This window comes from Scyliorhinus torazame, chromosome 10 (assembly GCF_047496885.1).
Source record: "Scyliorhinus torazame isolate Kashiwa2021f chromosome 10, sScyTor2.1, whole genome shotgun sequence".
Lineage (NCBI taxonomy): Eukaryota > Metazoa > Chordata > Chondrichthyes > Carcharhiniformes > Scyliorhinidae > Scyliorhinus > Scyliorhinus torazame.
Genome location: NC_092716.1, coordinates 115,583,061 through 115,607,270, shown reverse-complemented (window position 1 = coordinate 115,607,270; position 24,210 = coordinate 115,583,061). Strand labels below are relative to the sequence as shown.

At 51.2% G+C, this 24,210-nt stretch overlaps 1 protein-coding gene across 1 annotated transcript in view; it reads right to left on the bottom strand.

Annotated features, from left to right (window-relative positions):
• The window catches only part of hydin (HYDIN axonemal central pair apparatus protein), a 1,604,351-nt gene that overhangs the window by 528,743 nt on the left and 1,051,398 nt on the right, over positions 1-24,210 (bottom strand). Inside the window, exons 48-49 of the mRNA XM_072518656.1 lie at positions 17,644-17,859; positions 2,429-2,631 (exon numbers count right to left, since the gene is read on the bottom strand). Coding sequence (XP_072374757.1) covers positions 2,429-2,631; positions 17,644-17,859 — 419 coding nt within the window. The remainder of the gene's footprint in view (positions 1-2,428; positions 2,632-17,643; positions 17,860-24,210) is intronic.

The following is a 24,210-nucleotide window of genomic DNA, read 5'->3' as shown; positions in this document are numbered from 1 at the left end:
AATATAGCCAACCCCCAGCTTGGTTCGACCTGGACCCCCACCACCTTCGAAAGCACCTTTGTCACCCCCACCCAGAACCCCTGTAGTGCCGGACATGACCAGAACATGTGGGTGTGATTCGCTGGGCTTCTCGAGCATCTCGCACACCTATCCTCTACCCCAAAAAATTTACTGAGCCGTGCTCCAGTCATATGCGCCCTGTGTAACACCTTAAATTGAATCAGGCTTAGCCTGGCACATGAGGACGATGAGTTTACCCTACTTAGGGCATCTGCCCACAGCCCCACCTCAATCTCCTCCCCCAGCTCTTCTTCCCATTTCCCTTTCAACTCATCTACCATAATCTCCCCCTCGTCCTTCATTTCCCTATATATATCTGACACCTTATCGTCCCCACCCATGTCTTTGAGATCACTCTGTCCTGCACCTCATGCGTCCGGAGCTGCGGGAATTCCCTCACCTGTTGCCTCGCAAAAGCCCTCAGTTGCATATACCGGAATGCATTCCCTTGGGACAACCCATATTTCTCGATCAGCACTCCCAAACTTGCGAACTTCCCATCCACAAACAGATCTTTCAGTTGCGTTACTCCTGCTCTTTGCCATATTCCAAATCCCCCATCCATTCTCCCCGGGGCAAACCTATGGTTATTTCTTATCGGGGACCCCACCAAGGCTCCCGTCTTTCCCCTATGCCGTCTCCACTGTCCCCAAATTTTCAAAGTCGCCACCACCACCGGGCTTGTGGTGTATTTCTTCGGTGAGAACGGCAATGGGGCCGTCACCATAGCTTGTAGGCTAATCCCCCTACAGGACGCCCTCTCCAATCTCTTCCACGCCGCTCCCTCCTCTTCTCCCATCCACTTACTCACCATTGAGATATTGGCGGCCCAGTAGTACTCACTTAGGCTCGGTAGTGCCAGCCCCCCCCTATCCCTACTACGCTGTAAGAATCCCTTCCTCACTCTCGGGGTCTTCCCGGCCCACACAAAACTCATGATACTCTTTTCAATCCTTTTGAAAAAAGCCTTCGTGATCACCACCGGGAGGCACTGAAACACAAAGAGGAATCTCGGGAGGACTACCATTTTAACCGCCTGCACCCTCCCTGCCAGTGACAGGGATACCATGTCCTATCTCTTGAAGTCCTCCTCCATTTGTTCCACCAATCGCGTTAAATTTAACCTATGCAATGTACCCCAATTCTTGGCTATCTGGATCCCCAAGTAACGAAAGTCCCTTGTTACCTTCCTCAGCGGAAAGTCCTCTATTTCTCTGCTCTGCTCCCCTGGATGCACCACAAACAACTCACTTTTCCCCGTGTTCAGTTTATATCCTGAGAATTCTCCAAACTCCCGAAGTGTCCGCATTATCTCTGGCATCCCCTCCGCCGGGTCCGCTACATATAACAAATCATCCGCATACAGAGATACCCGGTGTTCTTCTCCTCCTCTAAGTACCAGTCTCAACATATTCAAAGTCAAGGAAAGAAAAATACCAGATGGAAATTATTCCCTCCACTTCACTAATTTGACATCTTGGCATTCAACTGCATTTTCAATATCTATAATAATCCTATATTTATCATTAGTTCCGTCAGTTTATTCTGAACACAATGTCCTCCACAGTCTGTTGCGGAACACATGAAGAAAATGCACTTGAGCAAAGTACCAGACAGTACTGTTGAACTGTACCCAGCAAGAGTCAAAATATAGACAAAGCACAATTATGGGCGGCATGGAGATGCAGTGGTTAGTACCTCTGCCTCACAGCGTCAGGGACCTGGGTTCAATTCTGACTTCGGGTGACTGTCTGTGTGGAGTTTGCACATTCTTCCCATGTCTGTGTGGGTTTCTTTTGGGTGTTCTGGTTTCCTCCCAGAGTCCAAAGATGTGCAGGTTAGGTGGATTGGCTATGCAAAGTTACCCCTTAGTGGCCAAAAAGGTTAGGTGGGGTTGGGGGAAAGGACGGTGTGTTGGTCCTTGGTGCTCCTTCAGAGATCGGTGCAGACTTAAAGGGGCAAATGGCCTCCTTTTGAACTGTAGTGATTCTATGATTATTTCTTTGAATCAGTTTAACAGTCGCGCCCTCTGTCTATAACATTTCTATTATACAGTGGATATGTTGTGTAGTTCTGTAGAGAACTTAGCACCAATATTTTTTTAAAATAAATGTAGTGTACCCAATTCATTTTTTTCCAATCCACCTACCCTGCACATCTTTGGGTTGTGGGGGGCGAAACGCATGCAAACACGGGGAGAATGTGCAAACTCCACACGGACAGTGACCCAGAGCCGGGATCGAACCTGGGACCTCGGCGCCATGAGGCAGCAATGCTAAGCACTGCGCCACCATGCTGCCCAACTTAGCACCAATATAACATCAGGAATGGGTTGCTCCTCAATACAAATAAGGGTGAAGTAACTTACCTGACAACTTTTAAATCTTCTTTGGCTGTTTCATCGAGGCCACTACTACGTTCAAGGTCAGATTGAGGTGAAGGGATACCGATGTACATCGAAGAGCGGGAATCACGGCGAGTTCTTTTGTGACCACCAGACCGACGCTTGTCACGCTCTGACTCTCCTTTGTCTTTTTTTGATTTTCCTCTGTGCTGAACCTGTAGCTCCTCCTGTGACAAAACAAAAATGTTTTGTTTTGTGAATCCACAATGATGAAAGACTCTACAGCCCCTTGATGTAGGTGTCCCCAGCAAGGCCAGTATTCATCCTATTTGCTCATCCCTATTTGCTTGTGGGTAGGTGATGGTGAGCTGCTTTAGTGAGGAGGTGCAGTCTATGTTGTCCCATGCTGCAGCTTCACCAGATTGGTACCTTACTTTTATGTACGTCTGATGTTTCTCCTGGCATGTTCTCCTACCTTCTTCATTTAACCAGGTTCGGACCCCTGTTTTGATGATAATGTTAGAGTGAGGGAAATATGGGGTCATGAGGTTTAAAGGTTGTGCTGAAATGTAATTTTGCTGTGGTTGGTCCACAACATCTCAATGATGCCCAGATTTGGGCTATTCTGAATCAATCCCAATTAGCACGGTGATAGACCACACAACACAATGAAAAGTGTCCTCATTGTAAAGACAAAACTTCATTTTCACAAAATGATGATCGCCCCGACCAATATGGTCATGGGCAACTGCATCTGCAATAGGTAGATTTGTGAGATGAAGAAGGCTCTTCTTGCTCTTGGTTCTTTCAGGTCACAGGCCCAAATACATTCTTCAAGACTCAGTCAGCTTTGTCAGTAATGGTGCGACTGAGACACTCTTCATGATGGACAGTGAGGTTTCCCCACCTGAGTATATTCTGTTCCGCTGCCACCCACAGTGCATCCTCCAAGTGCCAATTAATACGGAACAGTACTGATTCTGCACCTGAGGGTGGTAGCTAATAATTAGCAGAGGTTTCCATGCTCATGCTTGACCTGATGTCATGAGGTTTCATAGGATCTGGAGTCATTGTAGAGGACTTCCAAGCCACTCTCTTCTGACTGTATAGCACTGTGTTGTCACCTCTGGTGGATCTGTTCTATCTGTGAAAATTGGCATATCAGATATGGTGATAGAGGAGTATTTTTTATATCCATTTACGGGATGTGGGTATTGCTGGTTAGGCCAGCATTTATTGCCCATCCCTAGTTGCCCTTCAGAAGGTGGTGGTGAGTTGCCTTCTTGAACCGCTGCAGTCCTTGAGGTGTAGGTACAGCCACTGTGCAGTTAGGGATGAAGTTCCAGGATGTTTCCCCAGTGACAGTGAAGGAGCAGCGATATATTTCCAAGTCAGGGTGGTGAATGACTTGGAGGACAACCTCCAGGTGGTGGGATTCCCAGGTATCTGCTGCTCTTGTCCTTTTAGTTGGTAGTGGTCGTGGGTTTTGTAAGGTGCTCTCGAAGGAATCTTGATGAGTTACTGCTGTGCATCTTGTAGATGGTGCACATGGCTGCCACGGTTCATTGGTGGAGGAGGGTTTGAATGTTTGTGGAAGGGGGAGCAATCAAGCAGGCTGCTTTGTCCTGGATGGTGTCGAGCTTCTTGATTGTTGTTGGAGCTGCACTCATCCAGGCAAGTGGAGAGTATTCCATTATGTTGTGAAAACCATGGAGTTACACAACGGCGTCCATCAGGCCCCCAGGTTGAGCGATTCAATGGCCCACAAGGGGCTAGCACAGGCGGATTGCGCAACGCCCGACGGACCGGCCGCCGATTCACAGGCTCCATCATTGACGCGACGCGGCAGCTGAACTTAATAATTCTCCGCCCTCCCCCATCCTGTGTACACAGTGCCGCAGGCAAGGAGAGCAGTGCCGCGATTTTGGGACAGCGAACTCGAGACCTTCCTGGACGCCGTGGAGGAGAGGAGGCTGGTGTTGTACCCCGGGTCGCGACGGAGGACAGTATGCGCCACCGTTCGCCATGCCTGGGCAGAGGTGGCAGCCGCCGTCAGGTTGGTGGCCCGGATTGCAGACCAGTGCAGAAAAAAGCTGCACGATCTCCTGAGAGCAGCCAGTGAGTACCCAACACTGTGCCCCTGGCACCAAACCCTCTACCCCCCAGAAACATGTGACACCCCCCTCCCAGGGGGACGGTCAAGCCCCCACCCTGACCCACATGGCTGCACCCACCCATGCCAGCCGCAATGGACATGTGCCCTGGCCAATGATGCCATCAGAGACCTACCCCTGGGCTGCATTCGCCAGGCCATCTAATACTGTTAGTGTTTGTGTTTATGCCCCCCCACCCAGGACAAGTCCACGCATAACCGCCGGAGGCGAGAGATGACCAGAGGGGGACTGGAAAACCTGCGTCCCCTCACCATGGCCGAGCAGAGGCACTAGACATTGTTGGCGGGCCGCAGGAGAGGGAGGTCGCCGATGTGGAGGTCGGAGGTGCGCCACCAAGTGAGACCGCCTGCCTGGTTGCGAGTCCTCATGACACATTTGTGCCCACCCCAACCACCCTTACCCCGCACCCCAATCCCCCTCACCTCACCCCACACACCAACACCACACCAAGACCCCTCACCCCACACACCAAGACCCCTCACCCCACACACAACAGTCCTCACCACCTCACGCATCACTCCCTGTCCGCTTGTCTAACCATACATGCTGTCTAGTGTCTTACAGGACCAGCTGGCTATGGGCCCGGCCCATCCAGGGCCCCCTGCCCCCAGCCAGTGCCAGGGCCGGTGGCCCCCAGGAACTCAAGCACCGACATGGAGAGCAGCCTGAACACCAGCCCTCTGCCCGAGACGAACCAGGAGACCACGACCCAGGGGGCAGACGCTCAGGGGACAGACGCACAGGGGACAGACGCACAGGGACAGATGCACAGGGGCAGACGCACAGGGGACAAACGCAAAGGGGACAAACGCACAGGGGACAGACGCACAGGGGACAGACGCACAGGGGACAGACGCACAGGGGACAAACGCACAGGGGACAAACGCAGAGGGGACAGACGCACAGGGGACAGACGCACAGGGGACCACGTCCCAGGAGACGCCGGAATTTGGTTCGGATGAGGACATAGACCTTCCAGCACAGCTGTCTCCTACACCCTCCACCATCTCAGAGACTATCAACACGGTTGGAAAAATTAGTGAGGAGGCTTCTGGGACACTCACACCACACAGCCGTTCCGGTACAGCAGGTGGAGGTAGAAGCAGCCGAGAGGCCCCAGCAACCGGTCTATATTATATTATATATAAATGATTTGGAGGAAAATGTAACTGGTCTGATTAGTAAGTTTGCAGACGACACAAAGGTTGGTGGAATTGCGGATAGCGATGAGGACTGTCTGAGGATACAGCAGGATTTAGATTGTCTGGAGACTTGGGCGGAGAGATGGCAGATGGAGTTTAACCTGGACAAATGTGAGGTAATGCATTTTGGAAGGGCTAATGCAGGTAGGGAATATACAGTGAATGGTAGAACCCTCAAGAGTATTGAAAGTCAAAGAGATCTAGGAGTACAGGTCCACAGATCACTGAAAGGGGCTACACAGGTGGAGAAGGTAGTCAAGAAGGCATACGGCATGCTTGCCTTCATTGGCCGGGGCATTGAGTATAAGAATTGGCAAGTCATGTTGCAGCTGTATAGAACCTTAGTTAGGCCACACTTGGAGTATAGTGTTCAATTCTGGTCGCCACACTACCAGAAGGATGTGGAGGCTTTAGAGAGGGTGCAGAAGAGATTTACCAGAATGTTGCCTGGTATGGAGGGCATAAGCTATGAGGAGCGATTGAATAAACTCGGTTTGTTCTCACTGGAACGAAGGAGGTTGAGGGGCGACCTGATAGAGGTATACAAAATTATGAGGGGCATAGACAGAGTGGATAGTCAGAGGCTTTTCCCCAGGGTAGAGGGGTCAATTACTAGGGGGCATAGGTTTAAGGTGAGAGGGGCAAAGTTTAGAGTAGATGTACGAGGCAAGTTTTTTACGCAGAGGGTAGTGGGTGCCTGGAACTCTCTACCGGAGGAGGTAGTGGAGGCAGGGACGATAGGGACATTTAAGGGGCATCTTGACAAATATATGAATAGGATGGGAATAGAAGGATACGGACCCAGGAAGTGTAGAAGATTGTAGTTTAGTCGGGCAGTATGGTCGGCACGGGCTTGGAGGGCCGAAGGGCCTGTTCCTGTGCTGTACATTTCTTTGTTCTTTGTTCTTTGTCAGAAGGCAGCCCGGCCCCAGCAACCGGCTGCCGCCAGATGGGTCCCGGGCTCCTGGAAGATCCATTCCCACCCACAGTGCAGGTGCAGGCAGAGGCCCAGGCACAGGGATGATGGCTAGCTTCCAGCACCTGCAGGCCAGAGGGAGGAGTCCAACCACCTGCAGGAGCAGGGGGTGGTGCCAGTCATGCATGCCACCCAGGCCGAAACTGCAAGAGTGGCGTCCGCGGTGGAGACAATGGGGATGACGGTGTCGGACGTGGGTCAGGTTTTACATGGCCTGGAGCATTCTGTGCCGACGGGGGCCTAGACCCAGGACAGGACTGCCCACTCACCATGTGCCAGAGTCAGCTACAGATTGCAGCGGCGCTCCTCAGTGTGGCCCAGTCACAGCAGGCCATTGCTGAGCACGTCGGCACCATTGCCCAGGTGATGGCTGGTGTCACACAGACCCAGAGGGAAGTGTTGCAGTCCCAGAGAGAGGTGGCGCAGACCCAGACGGAGATGGCCCACTCCCTGTGCTCCATGGCCGCTGTAGCGCAACAATTACTCACTCAAGTCGAGAAGAGATGAAATCAATCGAGGTTTTATTAAGCAAGACTTGTTCCCCAGCAGCTAAGTTACAGAATGCGCCTGCTGGGAGAACTCGAGCTCTTATACTCCGCCTTCAGGGCGGAGCCAGCAGGCGGTAGACCCAACCAGGACCCGGGACCTGTCAGCCAATAGCCTCTCGGCTTCACAGGTACCATACTACCCTTAATACATACCACCACATTCACCCCTTGTTAAAAAAGAACCCGGCGGGGTGGTGGTTCGCATGGTGGTAGGGTTTACAAGGCTGGTCCTGGAACTGATTTTGCACAGTGGCTATACATTTAGCCCAACAGTTAACTATGTACAGATTGTCAGAATTATTTACAAGTTCGTTTTCCTTTTCTTGTTGTGTCACGTGGATTCCACGAGTCGAGCGGGTGCCCTGGTCATCCTTGTCGATCGCCTCAGCCCCGGTGGTGGTGCAGGTGCTGGGCGGGCACGGGAGGAGGACCGATCCACCCAGGAAGGGCGCGGTCGTGGGGTGCGCCGGTGGCAGGGAGGGGGTGATCGGTGTTGGGAGTGTGTGTGTGTTTCTGGCGGGCGCCAGGTCCCGCAGGGAGACCATGTCCTGTCGGCCGTCGGGGTACGCCACGTAGGCGTACTGAGGGTTTGGGTGGAGAAGGTGAACCCTCTCGACCAACGGGTCCGATTTGTGCACCCGCACATGTTTTCGGAGCAAGATGGGTCCTGGGGCTGCCAGCCAGGTCGGCAGCGACGTTCCGGAGGACATCCTAGGGAAGACAAGGAGGCGCTCGTGAGGCGTTTGGTTAGTGGTGGTACACAGCAGCGACCGGATGTAGTGGAGGGCATCCGGGAGGACTTCCTGCCACCGGGAAACTGGGAGATATCTGGACCGTAGGGCTAGTAGGGCGGTCTTCCAGACCGTACTGTTCTCCCTCTCTACCTGACCGTTCCCCCAGGGGTTGTAGCTGGTCATCCTGCTTGAGGCAATGCCCTTGCTGAGCAGGAATTGACGCAGCTCTTCACTCATGAAGGAGGACCCCCTGTCGCTATGGATGTACGCGGGGAAACCGAACAGTGTAAAGATGGTGCTAAGGGCTTTAATGACTGTGGCCGCTGTCATGTCGGGGCAGGGAATGGCGAAGGGGAAACGGAAGTACTCGTCCACCACGTTCAGGAAGTATACGTTGCGGTCAGTGGAGGGGAAGGGGCCTTTGAAATCCAAACTGAGGCGTTCAAAGGGAAGGGAAGCCTTTATCAGGTGCGCTCTATCTGGCCTGAAAAAGTGCGGTTTGCACTTTGCGCAGATTTGGCAGTTCCTGATGGCTGTACGGACCTCCTCGACCAAGTAGGGGAGGTTGCGGGACTTCACGAAATGGTAGAATCGAGTGACCCCCGGGTGGCAGAGGTCCTCGTGGAGGGCTTGGAGGCGGTCTACATGTGCGTTGGCACATGTGCCGCGGGATAGGGCATCGGACGGCTCGTTCAGCTTTCCGGGACGGTACAAGATCTCATAGTTATAGGTGGAGAGCTCAATCCTCCACCTCAAGATCTTGTCATTCTTGATTTTGCCCCGCTGTGCATTATCGAACATAAAGGCTACCGACCGTTGGTCAGTGAGGAGAGTGAATCTCCTGCTCCAGTATGGCTTGGGCTTCCTTTTCCACTGAGGAGTGGCGGATTTCTGAGGCATGGAGGGTCTGGGAGAAAAAGACCACGGGTCTGCCCGCTTGGTTGAGAGTGGCCGCCAGAGCTACATCGGATGCGTTGCTCTCGACGTGGAAGGGGAGGGACTTGTCGATTGCGTGCATCGTGGCCTTTGCGATATCCGCTTTGATGCGGCTGAAGGCCTGGCGAGCCTCTGGCGACAGGGGGAAGGTAGTGGACTGTATTAACGGGCGGGCCTTGTCTGCGTACTGGGGAACCCACTGGGCGTAATACGAAAAGAATCCCAGGCAGCGTTTCAGGGCTTTGGAGCAGTGGGGAACGGGAAATTCCATGAGGAGGCGCATGCGTTTGGGGTCGGGGCCATTGCGCACTACGTATCCCAGGATGGCCAGACGGTTGGTGCTAAAAACGCATTTTTCCTCATTATAGGTGAGGTTCAGGGTGTTAGCGGTCTGGAGGAATTTGCGGAGGTTGGCGTTGTGGTCCTGCTGGTCATGGCCGCAGATGGTTACATTGTCGAGGTATGGAAACGTGGCCCGCAACCCGTGCTGATCAACCATTCGGTCCATCTCCCGTTGGAAGACCGAGACCCCGTTCGTGACGCCGAATGGGACCCTTAAGAAGTGGTAGAGCCGCCCGTCTGCCTCGAAGGCCGTGTACTTGCGGTCACTCGGGTGGATGGGGAGCTGGTGGTATGCTGACTTGAGGTCCACGGTGGAAAAGACCTTGAACTGTGCAATCTGATTGATCATGTCGGATATGCGGGGGAGAGGGTACGCATTGAGCTGCGTGTACCTATTGATGGTCTGACTATAGTCTACGACCATCCTCTGCTTCTCCCCGTCTTCACAACTACCACCTGGGCTCTCCAGGGACTATTGCTGGCCTGGATTATGCCTTCCTTCAGCAGCCGCTGGACTTCAGACCGGATAAATGTTCGGTCCTGGGCGCTGCATCGTCTGCTCCTAGTGGCGACGGGTTTGCAATCCGGGGTGAAGTTCGCAAACAAGGAAGGCGGTTCAACCTTGAGGGTCGCGAGGCTGCAGATAGTGAGTGGGAGTATTGGGCCCCCGAATTGGAACGTAAGGCTCTGGAGGTTACACTGGAAATCTAACCCCAAGAGAGTAGGAGCGCAGAGTTGGGGAAGGACATAAAGCCTATAATTCTTAAACTCCCTCCCTTGCAACATTAGGTTCGCGATGCAGAACCCTTTGATCTCTACTGAATGGGATCCCGCAGCCAGGAAAAACTTTTGGGTACTCGGACGAATAGAGAGAAAACAGCGTCTTACCGTGTCCGGGTGGATAAAACTTTCCGTGCTCCCAGAGTCGATTAGGCATGGCGTCTCGTACCCGTTGACCAGCACCGTTGTCGTTGCCGTTTGGAGCGTCCGGGGCCGGGATTGGTCCAGGGTCACCGAAGCCAGTCTTGGTTGCTGCACCGTGGCGTTTTCTTCCGACCCCGTGGGGCCGTCTATGCTGGGGTCCTTGGCTATCAGCCAAGATGGCGGCGTCCATGGATCGCACGCAGTCGGGGGTGGACAAAATGGCCACCCCCATGGATCGCACGTGGCCGGGGGCTCACAAGATGGCGGCGCCCATCCTCCTCTCGTGGTGTCCGGGGCCCAAAATGGTGGCTCCCTCGGGCCGCACATGGAGCGCTGGGGGGGTTGAGTCTGATGTCCCCGTTCTCCCCCGGAGATTGCGGCGACCCCCCGGGACTGGCACACCGCTGCGTAATGCCCCTTTTTGCCGCAGCTTTTACAAATAGCTGCGCGGGCCGGGCAGCGCTGCCGGGGTTGTTTTGCCTGCCCGCAAAAATAGCAGCGTGGCCCACCGGGATGGTCTGGTGCTCTAGCCGCGCAGGCTTGCGGGGGGGGTGGGGGATGCCGGGGAGTCGGGCGTCCACGGAGCCCAAGGGGCTGCCGCGCGGTTGGGGCCGTAGGCGCGGGCATTTTGTGAGGCCACGTCAAGGGAGGCCGCAAGGGCCCGTGCCTATGTGAGTCCTAATGAGTCTCTTTCTAACAGTCTTTGGCGATTTTGAGAAGAAGTCATCCCTGCCACAAAAGCAACCCTCATTAGGAGCTCCGTATGCTCGTTTACGTTCACCGACAGGCAGTTGCAGTTCCTTCCCAGAATCAAGAGCGCGCTGTAGAACTCGTCAAGCGATTCTCCGGAGTTTTGCCGTCTCGTCGTGAGTTGGTGGCATGCGTAGACCTGGTTTATGGGCCGAATGTAGACAGCCTTCAGCATGGCGAGCGCCGTCGGGAAATCCTCCGCGTCTTCGATGAGCGTGTAGATCTCCGGGCTCACCCTAGAATGCAGGACCTGCATTTTCTGATCTTCCGTGGTCTGGCCGGGGGCCGTTCAAAGGTACCCTTCGAAGCATGCTAGCCAGTGTTTAAACACGGCCGCCGAGTTTGCTGCATGGGGGCTGATTCGCAGACACTCCGAAGCGATCCGGAGCTCCATAGTCTTTTAAGCTTGCTTATTAAATTGTAGCGCAACAATTACTCACTCAAGTCGAGAAGAGATGGAATCAATTGAGGCTTTATTAAGCAAGACTTGTTCCCCAGCAGCACAGTTACAGAATGCGGCTGCTGGGAGAACTCGAGCTCTTATACTCCGCCTTCAGGGCGGAGCCAGCAGGCGGCAGATCCAACCAGGACCCGGGACCTGTCAGCCAATAGCCTCTCGGCTTCACAGATACCATATTACCCCTAATACATACCACCACAGCCGCTAACATACCGACCCTTGTCGATACCAGAGCAGCCATCCAGGACAGGCAGAGGCAGGTGTCGGGGGTTTCCTTGAGGGTTGGCTCCACTTGCATCCCCGACCCATGGAGAAGCCTGGGGTCCATCGGGCTCCCCGAGAGAGAAGGAGGTGGTGAGGCCTGTGTCGGTGACTCCTGCAGGGGAGGTCCTGGAACACCAGGACTCCCCCCTCCTGTCCCTGGTGCATCTGGTGGGCAGCGGGCAGAACAGGGTGGCAACATATCCTCCTCGGCCTGTCGGTCGGGCGGCTCTCCAGCCTGAGCGGCTTCCACCTGCCCCTCTGAGGCCCGCTCACCTGCTGCAGCCTCCGCCTCCTCTCTGAGCCGCCTCTGCTGACGCTGCCGCAGGGCTGCATGCAGGGCAGCGGCCCCCGCCATGGCGACCAACATCGCTGGTTGGTGACCAAACACGATAATCTGCAGGGGGTGAGGAGAAGACATGTTATCATGGCGCATACACCGCGCACAACCAGGTGCCATTGGCTACATGGTCGCCCCGGTTGGCACCGCGTGCCCCAGCTACGTTTGCCCCCCCACCACCGCCCCGTCGGTGCCCCCACTCCTGATGCCCGTCCATGCTGCCAGGGCCACCATTTCATGGCACTGCGCTCACTGGGGGCTGCCGTCGGTGTGGCCCTGGGTGTTCCCCCCTGGTGTGTGTTGCCGGTTGAATGGGTTGGCAGGGGAGGGTGGCGGCATCCACCCATACGGCCGTTAACCCTGCGTTCACTCAGCGCCCGGGGTGGATGGCCAACAAGATGGCTGCCATAATCGGGCTCTTTGTGTGGGCACCGCCATGTCATGTCGGGGACTCCTGTGCCCCCTTCCCCACCTTTCCTCCGACCCTGGCAGGGCCCCCCCACCTCACAGAAAGCATGGCTGGTGTCCGTTACGGGGAACCACAGTCCCCCCCACACCTACTCCTACATTCTCTTGCAGCCACCTCAACTAATACGCCGGTATCATGATTTTGTATAGGTGGTTAGAACCATGCCATCGGGAAATTGGCCCATCCGGCCCGCTGAATCGCTGAGGCCCCAGATAATCCGTCGTCGGGGCGGATAATAAGATTCTCCAGGACGCACAGCGAGCGCCGTGATTTCATCGGGTTGGAGGGGTCCGGTGAATCTAAAATTGGTGCGATACCGGCGTCAAACCTGATTTCGCCGTCGGAGCTGATTCTGCGGCCGATCGTGTTTTGCAATTTCGGCACGGTATCTCTGAGAATCCAGTCCCAAATTCTTTGTTCACTTGCAGTGGGGTGGAAATAGACGAGATCGGAGAATCCCACCCATGAGATTTCAAGATTCTCCCACGAAGTATGGATTAAAAGTTAAAAACGGAGTTCAAATTAAAAACAGAGTTTATCTGCTGGGCAAAGGTATAGAAGTTTATAAACATGCCTGAGCATGTTTGTTAATGGATTCTACAATCTAAGAAAGGGCAACCTTATGGATGCCCCTAAATAACCTGTCAACTGAATCCTGGAAACTGAATGTAGTTTCCACCATCTATACTTTTCAGTATTCCGTTTGTTTGAAGGATGTTGGCTAAAATGAAGGATGTTATCCAGCAAGTTTCCTTAGGCAGCACCTTCCAAACCCACAGCCACTACCACCTAGAAGGACAGAAGCAGTATACACCTGGGAACACCACCATCTGGAGATTCTCCTCAAACTCACTCACCATCCTGGCTTGGAAATATATTTGCCGTTTCTTCCCTCTTGCTTGGTCAAAATCCAAGAATTTCCTCCTTAACAGCACTATGAGTGTACCGACTATCAGAGATTTTAGCGGCTCAAGAAGGCAGCTCACCACCACCTTCTGAAGGACAACTGGTGATGGGCAATGAATGCGGTCTAGCCAGCGATGCCCAGATCCCAAAATGAATGTTTAAAAATGGGCTCAGTATGCTTCCTGCTGGTTCAACTCTTTTATGGTATAAGTGTTGAAACCAAATAATAGGATTTTTAGATTCATTGAATTCACTCCCGCATCTCTCAAGGTAAAGGCATAGCTGCTGTAATTTAGTGATGATAGTTATCCCCTTAATTGGGATAGAGGTATCTTGCTAGGCTCGTTAGCTGTCTGCTCAATGATTTAAAGTGAATACCACTATGGGCCCCAATTCAACTCATTGGGAACAAAGACCCATCGTGAGCGCTTAGACGGGGTGTTTCCTGGCGCTCGCAGCGCCAAGAAATTCATGGCTACACAACTCGACTCGCGGTGTAGAAGAGGCCTCAGCGGGGAACTCACGGGCGAGGCCGCACATAGCCCTGTTTTGCACACTGAGGAGCTCCGCTCACCGGAACTCCCCAGTATAGTTTTTTTTTAAATTTAGAATACCCAGTTCATTTTTTCTAATTAAGGGGCAATTTAGCCTGGCCAATCCACCTATCTGCACATCTTTGGGTTGGGGGGGCAAAACCCAAGCAAACACGGGAGAATGTGCAAACTCTACATGGACAGTGACCCAGAGTCATGATCAAACCGGAATCCTCGGCAAACTCCCCCGTATAGTGAGAGATCCAGACGTCGTTTTTAAATGGCGTCCTGATCTCAGAGGCCCTTGAAGTCACCCCAAACCCTCTCCCCCAGCTATGTGAGAGTCGCTGGCCCTCGCTACACCCCCCTCTGACACCTGGGCACATCGGCACTGCTAGCCTGGCATTGCCATCCAGGCACCCTGGCAATGCCCATATGGCATTGCCAGGCTGGCAGGGGCACTGCCAGGGTTCCAGGCTAGCAGTGCCAAGCTAGAGGATCCCGAAAGAGGTAAGTTGGGTGAAGTAAGGGGTCTGGAGGCCGTGCGTAGGTTGCTGAGGGGGGGGGGGGTCGAAAGAGCGGAGTGGCCTTTAAAAATGGTGCCGCGATCTGCGAATACCTTTCCTGCACTGGTGAGCTTAGCTCGTCAGTGAAGGAAATTGTGTAAGTGCAGCCTCGATGGGACCTTCCCTGCCGAGACCAATAAAAAGGCAATGTAGGTTCTGATGTGTTGGGTATTCTGGATCACATACAGGTCACCAACACTTGAAGTAGTGCAACATCTATATTATTAAAAGGTTAACTATTTAAACATACTTGAACTGTGGGTAAATACGATACTAGCTTTAACTAAAGACCTTTGCCTTGTTCTAACCAGTTGATGCACTCAGCACATGGTGAATGTCTGTGTTGCAGGCTGTGAGCTCTGTGCTCCTAGCTAGCTGCAACTCGAATGAGCGGGAACTCTGATACCCCGTCTTTATAGTGCATGTGCTCTCACTGGTGATTGGCTGCGGTGTTGTGTATGTTGATTGGTCCCACTGTGTGTCCATCAGGATGTGGCTGCACCATGATATACTGGTGTATATTATGACATCCCTCATTTTATATTAAAAATGTGCCTGCATGACAATAAATAGTGTGTGGTGAATGTTCCTGACTACGTATGTGCGAGATATTTACAGGACTATGTACATAAAACTAAGCTATTTACATGGGAAGGTGCCTGGTGCAGAAAAAACAGTGTGTCACACAAATAACGAAATGAACACTATATACAAACCACTTGAACGATTAAACGGAAGAACAGAACAGACCAGAGAGTCCATTAGTGCACAAAGTTCACAAATTAAGTCTCTGAGGTGGGCGACGAATTCTGGTTGATCGTCAGAGTGGCACACAACTCATCGTTTGGATCGATGCTGTATACCGACAGCGGCTGGTGTCTTTGCTTTTCGTTATGACACCGACTCGAAAAGGCGCCTTCAGCTCCTCGGTGTCACTGCTGTGTGGGAGGTTGGAATCGGACTCGGTGCCGTGGGTTGAATTGCCCGAACATTCCTGCAAGGCTCGCTGAAGCGATATGAATTGGAAGGCTGAGCTGCTCGACAGCAGGCAGCATAGTGGTCAAGTCTTCCACATCGTAGGCATTGTCGAGATTTTGCGGGGCATTGCCGCTTTAAATGGGTGGAGCCACAGTTGCCGCACGTCGTGACGTCAGCACGTTCACTGCGCCACCACGCATGCGCGGTGCGGACATGCGTGGTGCGCGCCTGCGCATTTTGTTCCTCCACGTCATCGTCTCCTCGTTTGGTGCGTTCAAGCGCGGGAGCGCGCAAAATGGCTGCCCTCATCCAGGCTGAGGCCCTGCAGGTGCTCAATCACTTGGACCCGTTCCGCCTCGTGGGGACCTTGCTGCGCCGTTTCAGCCGCTTGTGTATGGGAGTACCGACTGGTGGCATTTTCATGTAGGACACAGGTCTCGATGGCGGTCGCTAGGGTGAGTTGCTTTACTTTGAGGAGCTGCTGACGTAGGGGGTCCAACTGAACACCGAAAACGATCTGGTCGCGTACCATGGAGTCGGAGGTGGGCCCATAGCTGCAAGATTGCACAAGGATGCGGAGGTGCGTTAGAAAGGATTGGAAAGGTTCGTCCTTACCCTGCAAACGCTGCTGGAACACGCAGCGTTCAAAACTTTCATTCACCTCTACGCTGCAGTGAGTGTCGAATTTGAGGAGAACCGTCTTGAACTTTGTCTTGTCTTCGTCATCTGCAAAGGTGAGAGAGTTGAAAATGTGGATGGCATGGTCCCTGGCCATGGAGAGCAATCTTTCTGGTGTCCGTGGCTTCGAGGAAGAGCTGGAAGCGCTGTTTGAAAATCTTCCAGTTGGCCCCGAGGTTGCCGGCGATGCGGAGCGGCGGCGGCGGGGTGCTGATGTTGTCCATGTTGCAGGATGACGGAATGCTGGCAGAAGTCAGATGACTTCAGGTAGGTCTAAGAAGTGCTAGTATGCAACCACTCCTGGTATCATGATGTGTTGGATGTTCTGGATCACATACAGGTCACCAACACTTGAAGTGGTGCAACACTATTTCATTAAAAGGTTAACTATTTAAACATACTTGAACTGTGGGTAAATACAATACTAGCTTTAACTAAAGACCTTTGCCTTGTTCTAACCAGTTGATGCACTCAGCACATGGTGAATGTCTGTGTTGCAGGCTGTGAGCTCAGTGCTCCTAGCTAGCTGCTACTCGAATGAGCGGGAACTCTGATGCCCCCTGTCTTTGTACTGCGTGTGCTCTCACTGGTGATTGGCTGCGGTGTTGTGTATGTTGATTGGTCCCACTGTGTGTCCATCAGTGTGTGTCTGCACCATGATATACTTGTGTATATTATGACAGGTTCCATGTTCGATTCCAACTTGGGGCACTGTCTGTACGAAGTCTGCAGGTTCTCCCCGTGTCTGCATGTGTTTCCTCCGGGTGCTCCGGTTTTCTTCCACAAGACGTGCTGTTAGGTAATTTGGGCATTCTGAATTCTCCCTCTGTGTACCCGAACAGGCACCGGAATGTGGCAACTAGGGGCTTTTTACAGTAACTTCACTGCAGTGTTAATGTATGCCTACTTGTGACAATAAAGATTATTGTTATAAAAAAAAAACGGAGTGTTTCTCGGCGCTGCCCTGCTAAACCCACCTGAAATGTGACTCTGGTTTTTGTCCCATTAAATCACACCCTGTGTTAATCTTAAAATCTGCGTGTAATTGTCAGCTAAGGGGAAGTAAAGGAATATAGTATCTTAATCCATTTTTTTCATGATTAATAATTTTTTTTTCTTATTGCTAAAACTGATTAGCAGTCCTATAAGTCTGTTCCTCCACGTTTTCCATAAAAATGTAAAATTTACAGTCTTTTGAGCCAGGGTTCCATTCTAGGATCTTCCCATCCAGTTATAACATCAACTGCGATCGCAGCACTCTCAGGTCCACACTGGGAGTTTCAGCGTAGATTTTCTGTTCAAGGCTCTGGAGTGAGGTTTGAACCCACAATCTTCAGACTTAGGGGAGAATGTCACAAACTGAACCACAACTGACACATGCAACTCATGTATTTAATATTTCCCATGCCGATAATTAGCTGCTTTCACTCAGCACAAACGTACACTCTAACGCCAGATGTACCTTAATAATTTGGATCACAGGTTCAGGCTCCGGCTCGGGTTCTTTCTTTTCTTCAAACAACAATTTTCCTTCGTCTGGATTAGGTAAAAGCTGGAAACAGCTCAATACATTTTGTCTTGAACTGGGCCTTCGCTCCACAGGGTATCTCATCACTGCAAACAGAGCGGGGGGAGGAATAGGGGGGCCACTTGGACCCTGGCCCAGACTATCTAACAGCTATGTAAGAGAAAACAACAAAAGTTACCTCTCTTTAGATATAATAAAAGGAAATATATCAATATTTAAAGAGTCAAAATCTTGTTATTCATAGATTATCATAGATTATCATAGAATTTACAGTGCAGAAGGAGGCCATTCGGCCCGTCGAGTCTGCACCGGCTCTTGGAAAGAGCACCCCACCCAAGGTCAACACTTCCACCCTATCCCCATAACCCAGCAACCCCACCCAACACTGAGGGCAATTTTGGACACTAAGGGCAATTTGTCATGGCCAATCCACCTAACCTGCACATCTTTGGACTGTGGGAGGAAACCGGAGCACCCGGAGGAAACCCACGCACACACGGGGAGGATGTGCAGACTCCGCACAGACAGTGACCCAAGCCGGAATCGAACCTGGGACCCTGGAGCTGTGAAGCAATTGTGCTATCCACAATGCTACCGTGCTGCCCATTATTGTTATTGGGTTGGATCTATTTGGGGCAGTACAGTGGTTAGCACTGCTGCCTCACTGCGTCAGGGACCCGGGTTCAATTCCAGCCTTGGGTGACTGTCTATGTGGAGTTTGTATGCTCTCACCGTGTCTGCGTGGATTTCCTCCGGGTGTTCTGGTTTCCTTCCACAGTCCAAAGATGTGCAGGTTAGATGGATTGGTCATGCTAAATTGCCCCTTAGTGTCCAAAAGGTTAGGTGGGGTTACAGGGTTTCCAGGATTAGGTTGGGAGTGTGGGCCTGGGTGGGGTGCTGTTTCAGAGGGTCGGTGCAGACTTGATGGGTCGAATGGCCTCCTTCTGCACTGAAGGGATTCTATGATTCTATTCTTCGTTGCCGTTGCGGTTAAGGCCATTCTCTCTCTGTCAATCCAGCAATCCAGCTATCACTTTCAGGGAAGTTCCAATGATCCTACCTCCCTTCCCATGTTTTGCTTTGTCTTTCCTAAAAGAGTTGAATTTTTCAGGTGACAGTTCTGTCCCTGTTTTCAGGCTTTGCTGCATCACCTTTTTGACCACTCATCATGTGTCAGCAGAACAGTTGGCACTGATGTACCACCCAGGTTTATGTGTGCTAATCCCTAAAGGAGTCGCTGGATTGCTATCAAGATTGGGACCGGGGCGGTAAATCCAGCTTTAATACCTCAGCATTAGGTTTGCACTGAGTGCTGAATTTGGTGCATTTGAGTGCGATAGTGAGAGTTTGGTGACCGAGGGAGTATAAGGCTTCATTTTTATCTAAAGTTTAGTCTTTCTTTTATTTAGTTAATGAACTTAAAAGTTGCTGTTTGGTTTAGAAGAAGGTGAATTTTCAATAAGCTTTAAACAGGCTTCGACTTGTAGGCACTTGCAGCTGGAGCTTGTTAATTAGTTAATTGGATTAGGCCAGTTTTCAGAGGCTAGATTCACAGTATAAAAGTGATCCCCTACAGTGCAGACTTTGTTTGCACTGAGTGCTGAATTTGGTGCATTTGAGTGCGATAGTGAGAGTTTGGTGACCGAGGGAGTGCTGAATTTGGTGCATTTGAGTGCGATAGTGAGAGTTTGGTGACCGAGGGAGTGCTGAATTTGGTGCATTTGAGTGCGATAGTGAGAGTTTGGTGACCGAGGGAGTTAGGTGAGGAGGGAGTAAGGTGCTCCTTTCATTTTGTTTCCGACATTTCCGCAAAGAGTGAGAAGAGAGCCAGGAGTTTACAGAAAGTGTAGCTGACTGGGAGCAGGGTCGGAGGGCGGAGATCTAGTTAGTCCACAGGGCAGCTATATTCTGTCAGGTAAGAGGGGATGGAGGCTAGGCCAGTTATATGCTCCTCCTGTAGGATGTGGGTGGTGAGGGATACCACCGTTGTCCCCACTGACTATACCTGCGGGACGTGCACCCAACTTCAGCTCCTCAAAGACCGTGTTAGGGAACTGGAGCTGAAGCTGGATGAACTTCGGATCATCCGGGAGGCAGACGGGGTGATTGAGAAGAGTTACAAGGAGGTAACCACACCCAAGGTACAGGACAAGAATAGCTGGGTTACAGTCAGGGGGAAAAAAACAAACAGGCAGAAAGTGCAGGGATCCCTCGTGGCTGTTCCCCTTCAAAACAAGTATACCGTTTTGGATGCTGTTGGGGGGGATAACCTACCGGGGGAAGGCCCTAGCGGCCAGGTCTCTGGCACTGAGTCTGGCTCTGGGGCTCAGAAGGGAAGGGGGGAGAATAGAAAAGCAATAGTTGTAGGAGATTCAATGGTTAGGGGAATAGATAGGAGATTCTGTGGTCGCGAGCGAGACTCCCGGAAGGTATGTTGCCTCCCGGGTGCCAGGGCCAGGGATGTCTCGGATCATGTCTTCAGGATCCTTAAGGGGGAGGGGGAGCAGCCAGAAGTCGTGGTGCACATTGGTACCAACGACATAGGTAGGAAAAGGGGTGTGGAGGTAATAAACAGGTTTAGGGAGTTAGGCTGGAAGTTAAAAGCCAGGACAGACAGAGTTGTCATCTCTGGTTTGTTGCCGGTGCCACGTGATAGCGAGGCTAGGAATAGGGAGAGAGTGCAGTTGAACACGTGGCTGCAGGAATGGTGTAGGAGGGAGGGCTTCAGGTATTTGGATAATTGGAGCGCATTCTGGGGAAGGTGGGACCTGTACAAGCAGGATGGGTTGCATCTGAACCAGAGGGGCACCAATATCCTGGGAGGGAGGTTTTCTAGTACTCTTCGGGAGGGTTTAAACTAATTTGGCAGGGGAATGGGAACCGGATTTGTAGTCCAGCAACTAAGGTAGCCAATATTCAGGACGCCAAAGCGTGTAATGAGGCAGTGGGGAAGGGAACACTGACAAAGGAGAGTACTTGCAGGCACGGAGATGGGTTGAAGTGTGGATACTTCAACGCAAGAAGCATCAGGAATAAGGTGGGTGAACTTAAGGCATGGATCGGTACTTGGGACTACGATGTGGTGGCCATCACGGAAACTTGGATAGAAGAGGGGCAGAAATGGTTGTTGGAGGTCCCTGGTTATAGATGTTTCAATAAGATTAGGGAGGGTGGTAAAAGAGGTGGGGGGGGGGGGTGGCATTATTAATTAGAGATAGTATAACAGCTGCAGAAAGGCAGTTCGAGGAGTATCGCCCTATTGAGGTAGTATGGGTTGAAGTCAGAAATTGGAAAGGAGCAGTCACCTTGTTAGGAGTTTTCTATAGGTCCCCCAATAGTAGCAGAGATGTGGAGGAACAGATTGGGAAACAGATTTTGGAAAGGTGCAGAAGTCATAGGGTAGTAGTCATGCGTGACTTTAACTTCCCAAATATTGAGTGGAAACTCTTTAGATCAAATAGTTTGGATGGGGTGGTGTTTGTGCAGTGTGTCCAGGAAGCTTTTCTAACACAGTATGTAGATTGTCCGACCAGAGGAGGGGCAATATTGGATTTAGTACTGGGTAATGAGCCAGGGCAAGTGATAGATTTGTTAGTGGGGGAGCATTTTGGAGATAGTGACCACAATTCTGTGACTTTCACTTTGGTAATGGAGAGGGATAGGTACGTGCAACAGGGCAAGGTTTACAATTGGGGGTTGGGTAAATACGATGTTGTCAGACAAGAATTGAAGTGCATAAGTTGGGAACATAGGCTGGCAGGGAAGGACACAAGTGAAATGTGGAACTTGTTCAAGGAACAGGTGCTACGTGTCCTTGATATGTATGTCCCTGTCAGGCAGGGAAGAGATGGTCGAGTGAGGGAACCATGGTTGACAAGAGAGGTTGAATGTCTTGTTAAGAGGAAAAAGGTGACTTATGTAAGGCTGAGGAAACAAGGTTCAGACAGGGCATTGGAGGGATACAAGATAGCCAGGAGGGAACTGAAGAAAGGGATTAGGAGAGCTAAGAGAGGGCATGAACAATGTTTGGCGGGTAGGATCAAGGAAAACCCCAAGGCCTTTTACACATATGTGAGAAATATGAGAATATGAGATATAGGAGGGATATCAGAGGTAGGTTCTTTACCCAGAGAGTAGTGGGGGCATGGAATGCACTGCCTGTGGAAGTAGTTGAGTCGGGAACATTAGGGACCTTCAAGCAGCTATTGGATAGGTACATGGATTAAGGTAAAATTATATAGTGTAGATTTATTTGTTCTCAAGGGCAGCATGGTAGCATTGTGGATAGCACAATTGCTTCACAGCTCCAGGGTCCCAGGTTCGATTCCGGCTTTGGTCAATGTCTGTGCGGAGTCTGCACGTCCTCCCCGTGTCTGCGTGGGTTTCCTCCGGGTGCTCCGGTTTCCTCCCACAGTCCAAAGATGTGCAGGTTAGGTGAATTGGCCAATGATAAATTGCCCTTAATGTCCAAATTGCCCTTGGTGTTGGGTGGAGGTGTTGAGTTTGGGTAGGGTGCTCTTTCCAAGAGCCGGTGCAGACTCAAAGGGCCGAGTGGCCTCCTTCTGCACTGTAAATTCAATGATAATCTATGATTAATCTAGGGCAAAGGTTCGGCACAACATCGTGGGCCGAAGGGCCTGTTCTGTGCTGTATTTTCTAATTATGCCAGTTACATTCTCTTTAAGATAAACTTGCATCAATGCATTTTAAATTTTCTTTCAAATAAATGAATGGTTGTCAAAAGATCCTTGATTAATTCACCATTGTTGCTCATCGTAGCACAATGGTTAGCACTGTTGTTTCACAAGCACCAGGGACCCTGGTTCGATTCCCGGCTTGGGTCACTGTCTGTGCGGAGTCTGCACATTCTCCCCATATCTGCGTGGGTTTCCTCCGGGTGCTCTGATTTCCTCCCACAATCCCGAAAGACATGCTTGTTGAGTGAATTGGACATCCTGAATTCTCCCTCAGTGTACCCGAACAGGCACCGGAGTGTGGCGACTAGGGGATTTTCACAGTAACTTCATTGCAGTATTAATGCAAGCCTACTTGAAACACCAATTCAGATTGTTATTATTATTCATTTTGTAAGGCAATGCATTGCTTGTGCCAATTGGGTACAACACTGTTCCACAATCCCTAAACATCTTAACAAGATTTTGCAGGCTCTGCTCTGCTGTTGTATATTAACAACATGTATTTTTAGAGAAAAGTTTCAAGCAACATTATAGAGGCATGAGAAAAATAGCAATTACACCAGACAAAATGTGCAGAAGAGAGGTGGAAATTAAAAACAAGGGCGGGGAAAGAAAGTATGTGGAAAGATTGTGAGGTTGCATAAAAGAGAAACCAACTGTTTTATAAGAATGAAAAGGTGGTCAAAGGAGGTGGGGGTCAATTTGAAAAAAAAAGATCTTTTGGTGGAGACAGGGGGTATAACCAGGGTACTGAATGAGTACTTTGCAGGTGTCTTCACGGAGGAAAAAGATGGCCTGAATTCTCCACTGCCCGCCGCCGGTAACGGGATCCCAATGTGGCGGTGAATCGCAACATCGGGATCGGCACTGGGCGTCGGCGGGCGCCTATCTGACACCCCACTTGCGGTGGGATGGAGGTTCACACACACGTGCCAGCGGCAGGTTGTAAATGAATGCATATGGGTTTTAATGATCCATTTGCATATACTTAGTAGGCCCGGCACTCTATTCTCCGGCCCTCTGTGATTCTCCGCTCCCTTGGACTGGGAATCATGTGGGCAGAGATTACAACAGGTCTCACCAAACGGGATGGCTCTCACGATGGGCCAAGGGAGTAACTCCTTAAGGGATTTTTTAAGGCAGTGCGTTGTACATAGTAAGTGCATTGCTTCTAATAACTTGATGTCCCTGTATGCATATTCCTGCTACTTTTTCCTGAAACATGTTGGAACAAAGAATTACAGCATACATTAAATGGACCAATTTTAAACTGAGTGAGTCGATACGTGCCCAACTATTTGAAGGTGGTAAAACATGCTTAACTGGCTGTCAGTATGAGTATGGGGAAATCCTGAGTTTTATTAACAGGACATAATGTACTAAAGCAAAGAGGTTATGCTAAATGTTTATTAAACATTGGTTATGCCTCAGATGAGGAAGTGCTCAATGAAGTTTCAAAGAAGGTCCCTGGTTTGGAATTCTATTCCTCCAGAAAAAATACCTGTACTTTATTTGTACGTTTTACTGCATTGCTAACCTGCTTGGCTGTTTCTAATGATTTGTAAACCTGCATCCTGTATTGGATCTCTTTGTATCCTTACTCTTCAGACCCCTTTGGGCAGGACTCTCTGGCCCCACCCACCGGCAGGATCTTCCGGTTCTGCCGAAGTCAATGGACTTTTGGCTGACTTGCCGCAGCCGCCACGGTGGGACCCGCAGTGTCGGAGCTGGAAAATTCGAGCCCTTATTTTTCAGAGTATGTGGCCTCTTTTCCTCCTCCAAAAACACGCCATCTCACACTTGG